At 38.4% G+C, this 5,876-nt stretch overlaps 1 protein-coding gene across 1 annotated transcript; it reads left to right on the top strand.

Annotated features, from left to right (window-relative positions):
* Window positions 1-4,540: 4,540 nt before the first annotated feature.
* LOC145396010 (histone-lysine N-methyltransferase SETMAR-like) lies at window positions 4,541-5,429 on the top strand. Its single transcript, XM_080269476.1, has 2 exons — window positions 4,541-4,633; window positions 4,962-5,429. Exons 1-2 carry the CDS (start codon window positions 4,541-4,543, stop codon window positions 5,427-5,429), a joined length of 561 nt encoding a protein of 186 aa, XP_080125602.1.
* The last annotated feature ends 447 nt before the right edge of the window (window positions 5,430-5,876 follow it).

Genomic DNA, 5,876 nt, shown 5'->3' with positions numbered 1-5,876 from the left:
TCCTTACACGCTGTTCACCTTTGTCCTGTGTACATTTTCACGTTTCATCCTACTGATACAGTCCCTTGTGAAATGGCTATCATCAGAAATCACAATATTCATAATCATTGCAACTTCTCTTTTGCTCCAGATAAACTTGTACACCATCAACGCATCAGACACTCACAGTTTTTTTTTTTATTTCACTCATAACACATCAGTTTACAGTTTTTTTTTTTTATTTCACTCATAACACATCAGTTTACATAGTCTGTCCAGATATACCACCGTCTCATACTTCAGCCTCAGGATTATACATAGCACCAGATTACTGTGCGGTATTTACACCATCCAGGTCCACTTTATCCACCATCAATCACTACGCCATCCTCAATCATACACACAAACATTTCCACCCACTGCCTGATATGGAATTAAACATGAGCACAAGTATTAAGTTGATTTCACCTAAGTTTGAAACTATGCAACTGATCAATGAAACAATGCAGCCCTGGGAAGATTTGAGTTTGAGTATGTTCAACCCATATTATGTGTATAGCCAAGCACCTACTGTCTTTATAATCTTCTGTATTGTATTTGCAGTAGTGCTGTTTGCAATGCACAGAATGCATGCAAGAACTGCAAATTTGGAGTCAGTATTTAGTAGTGGTAGAGTAAGCATTCAAGTTAACCCCCCTGAATGAAGTGTACATATTTTGTATATAGTATTAATTTTATAAAAAAGAAGAAAAAGAAAAAGAAAAATGGCACATGATATAAAAGTATACCAGTATCATTATCTCAGTATGAAATATTAATAGGTCTTACCATAATCTTAACTTTGAACTTTTTTTTTTGGCATATATGCATTTTACTATTATACATACACAGCTTGCAAAATGTCATACAATAACCAATTTAACTATATTGCATTTATTCAATAATGCATACAACTTGTTTATAATGTAATATTACTGGATCACTGCAATATTACCATGAAAATTATGTCTGTACAATATTATAATCAATATTATGTATTAAGAGTGAAGAAGAGGAATATTATGTATTTATAGATTATCATATGTCAATGATCATTGCTGTCGGAGGACCGCCAGCTGCGTGATCGAGCGATGTCAGGACTCTAGAATATCCTAATACATAATAGCTAGCAACATACATACAGAGTCTAGAGGTTAGGTCAATGTCAAACCGAAAGGCCAAAAGGAAATGATGTTAGCACCTCTCCTGAATGTCTCCCACCAGAACAATAGCCCACAAACAGCGCCTCGTGACCATACACACACATACACACATACACACACACAGGCTTCTAGAACATTTCAACAACAGTATACCCCACGTGACACGACCCCTGCTAAACGAGAATGTAGGAATCAGAGCTCAGAAAGGGACTGGCCATAGAACCGGCAGGTAGTGGAGAGAGCGAATAAGAAGCGGGGTCCAACTAGACTTAGTATATTAAGTCCCTTGTAATACAGACGCTGCTCACCTTAGACTTTCTCTGAAGATAATAAATCAAGATCAACTTCCTGTATTCATCTTTAACTCCTCCTACTCTTCAATTAACAAAATAACTTTAACCAAAACTCAAGATCCGCCTATTACAAGATTAAAGTGTTATATATATATATATATATATATATATATGCAGAGACTTCAATTCACCGTGAAGATATGTATGCAAACTAACCACAGGAGAAATGAAAGGAGCGACAGTGAGTACTTTCGTATATTTCATCTTCAGACAGAGTGAGACAGAAACGTAGAGATTTAAGTGTGATAAATTGTTAACTGAATTAATTTTAAAGCAGTATCCCCCAGATTAACATGTGATTGTTCCCTGTCATTTCCTGGTGGTGTAGTCACACCTGTGTGGGACACACCAAGCATTAATCCTCTAGGTCTTAAGTTAAGCAGCAGTATTTATCCCTTCCTCCCCCCTCTCCATTTCCCCCTCCCTCCCACTCCCCTTTCCTCCCCTCCCACTCCCTCCTCCTTTGTCACGTGCATTTTTAGATTCATGTCATCCTTTGTTGTGTTCCACTTCCTGCTGCAGGTGACCCTAAGTAAAGCCGCAGGTAAAAATTCAGATCATTCATTGTTCTGTGTGCCACTATCTGCTGCGGGTGTGCATAAAAGACGTCTACCCTCTACGTTTCTGCTTCACTCTATCTGAAGATGTAATATACGAAAGTACTCACTGTCGCTCCTTTCATTTGTCCTGTGGTTAGTTTGCATATATATGTATAAATGGTGGCTTCGAAGTTCCAACATATATATATATATATATATATATATATATATATATATATATATATATATATATATATATATATATATATATATATATATATATATATATATATATATAGAGAGAGAGAGAGAGAGAGAGAGAGAGAGAGAGAGAGATGTATACACATTTATCTGTCTATTTATCTTTCTATCATCCATATATCTTAATCTATCTACCTCTCTCTCTCTCTCTCTCTCTCTCTCTCTCTGTATATATATATATATATATATATATATATATATATATAGTAAACCAAATTCTCGTTCATTCATATTTTTTTTAACTTAAATTTGTTTTTGCACACCGCATTCTTGTTAACTCATCAGTGCCAACATTGCCAAGTGGATTCAGGATGATCTCCTCACAACTACTGCCAAAATTATATGAAAATTAATGAACAGACAATAACAGATCATAAAATTTTTACTTTTGTTTAGTTTCACTTTTGAGCTCATAAAACCCCTTAATAGTACTCTGTTAAAAAAATGTAAATGTCTGTGGATTAGATGGCAAAGGAACAATTATGTCAAGACTGAAGAACATTGGTAATGAAGGAATGGTACCAATCTGAAAAGCGTTTGGAAAAAATTAAAGAGGAAGAATGAACACAGTAGATCTGCACCAAGGAGTTGAGACCTAAATAGCAATTCATACTGACATCAGTAACTTTCCTTCGCGCCTCAAGTCTCATCACCATCGCTTCCCTCCATCCTTGTCACTCATATCTACGGCAATCATGCCTCTGTTGCCCAGCTCTCATCGATACATGTTTCTGGCTTCCTCGCTTAGTATATATATATATATATATATATATATATATATATATATATATATATATATATATATATATATATATATATAATTCATTCGGACTGAAGTCCCTTGCCTCCGTTGTGTAGGTCACCGTTAAACAGAACAACAGTGGTATGAAAGAACAAAAAACGTAACATTTCATTTCAACATTAATAATTCCCCTCCGTTTACCCCCTCTCACCTACGCCCCTTCCATTATTCCTCTTCACAGTTCCTATTTCGAGATTACATCTCCAAGTCTACATACCCATGATTCTTACATTTTCCCCTTGTAATAATTACTGTATTATCAACAGTACCACTCACCCCCGTTCTTCCTGTCTCATTCAGATTCTTTTCTTGTTTGTCATTTGTAATTTTCTCTCTTTTTTTTATTTTTTTTGGGGGAGGAGAGGGCGTTACAATATTGTCTTTACGCACTGATGATTCGTTCTGTTGCTGAATTTTCATTTTCTTCCTTTCTTTGGCCCATTGTCGTCTATTTCTTGTTCATATCGTCGGCAGTTACTCCCCTTCGCTCTTCGTCTGTCATCCAAAAAACAGGACAACATGAGATTAGATAAAATACTGCCAACAGTTCATATCGATAACTGTCATTCCCCTCATCTTCGTATGCAACTCTGTCTGGTTTCCCCGTCGTAGTTTTCTAATTGTTTTTCGGTGTTTCAATTCCTCCTTTCAACACGTATGACATTCAGTAGTTCCCTACTTTCCCCTCGTAGTTTTGTCCTATGTTCGCTGCAGGAATCTCACTCATTCTCTCTTCCGTTTCACACTTTTATCAACACCCTTTCACCCTCCTCCATCGTAGTTTGTAACTGTTTTTCAGGGCTGCAGCTTTGTTTCTAATCACCTCTTTTCGTCGCTGTAGTTTCCTCCTCTCCAATTTGGTTCCTCACCACTTCTACTTCTTCCACCCTTCCTTCTCGCAGTTTTTGAATTGTTCTTCTGGACCACAACTCCTCCTCTAACCACGCATGACCTACCCTAGTTTTCGCACCACCATTAAAACTTTACTCTGGGAATTAGAGTTGTTGGAGGTGCACGTAGAGGACGGTCTGCTGCCTGTGCTCAGCCTTGGAATAACTTAACTGGAGAGCCAGCTAAACTTCTGGTAACTGTCTTGCATCAGACCGATCCTCTGGAGGCTCGAAATATATTGAGGTTTTGGTAATGATACGGATATACGAGGGAGATCAAAAAGTTATCGCCCTAACTCTGAAGTGGCGTCCTAGACGTTTGAGTCTTTTTCGATTTGGAGCCCCATTCTTGCGTATGAAAAGATGCAATTTTAGTTTTCTGGATGTGTGTGTGTGTGTTTTTTTTTTCTTTCCTTCAGACCTACGCCAGCATGGAAACTGAAAACGTCAAAATCAAGCACTGTGCTGTGATAGAATCTGTTGATACTAGATTATTTTAAGCCTGCAGAAAATCATGCTGGCATGGTCAAAGTGGACCTGGACCAGTGTCCTGCGTATTTCACAGCAAGAGGTGGAGTGGCAGGACATCTCTCGAGGACGACACCAGGTCTGGCAGACCCTTGACAGCGATCATTGCAGAAAACATTGAGGCTGCGGAGAATATTAATATGACAATAGAACAGTGACAGTGCGTCAGATAGTGAACACTGTGGGGATTAGTTACGGCTCACTGGAATTCATCCTTCACGAACATTTGGCTATGAGCAAAGTGTGTGCTCGTTGGGGATCGAGTAAGATGACTCCTGAAATGAAGCTAAATCGTATCCGATGTTCAGCGGAAAATCTTATGCTGATGAATCGGGGCTGGGAAAATTTAAGCAACGGTCTGTAACTTGGTGTGAAAGATGGATCCATCACTGTGACCCTGAGTCCAGACACCAGTAAAAGATTGGAAGCACGCCCACTCTACAGCACAAAAGAAATTCAAGGTCCAACCCAGTGCCGGCAAGATTATGTGCACCATTTTCCACGATGGAGAAGGAGTGATTCACATTGACTACATCCCTCACAAGACTGTCATTACGGGTCGGTATTACGTGGATTTACATCAGTATTTGAGCCAATCAATTCGTGAAAAACGAAGAGGAAAGTTGTCGAAGATACCCCTGTTGTTCCATAGCAATGTTGCTGCCCACACGTCAGGGACTGCCAAGGCTGCTGTGCAAGACTGTGGATTTGAAGAGATGCTGTACCCTCCGAACTCACCAGACCTGGCACCGAGTGATCTTCACCTGTTTCCAGATTTGAAGGGCCACCTCCGTGGAACTCGCTTCATGGATGACGATAAGCCAGAGACAACCACAGAAAAATGGTTAAACGAGCAAGATAACACCTTTATTTGAACGGCATTGAAAAGCGTCGAGAACGTTATAATAAGTGTCAAGAGGTTCAGTGTGACGATATTGCTAAATGAAATTATTTATGATTTACTGTCGTTTTTCGTTATACCTGAGACCTAGAAATTTTGATCCACCCTTGCACATATGCACTTTTCAGTCCACCTATCCGCTATTCAGTCTTTTGATTTTGAGCTTTATTCTAAATTTTTCTTTCCCCCTAATCTTTTGATAACAGTATAACGTCAAGTACGGTATAGTGTATTAAGATTTTCGTAATGTTAGGTATTCGAATTTGTTTGTCTATCTATGCGACCAAACATTAGGACTGATTAACGTAGAAAAACACATATATAAACTTCTGGCAAGTGTCGTTCATTACAACCATCTTCCACGGCTCTTAATATATTAAAATATTCATGAATATTATGCATTATTTATCTTCCCTGGTTT

This window comes from Coenobita brevimanus, chromosome 34 (genome assembly GCF_032717465.1).
Source record: "Coenobita brevimanus isolate Jiangsu-jjx chromosome 34, ASM3271746v2, whole genome shotgun sequence".
Classification (NCBI taxonomy): domain Eukaryota; kingdom Metazoa; phylum Arthropoda; class Malacostraca; order Decapoda; family Coenobitidae; genus Coenobita; species Coenobita brevimanus.
Note: the sequence above shows the minus strand (reverse complement) of the source record. Positions and strands in the feature narration are given on the sequence as shown.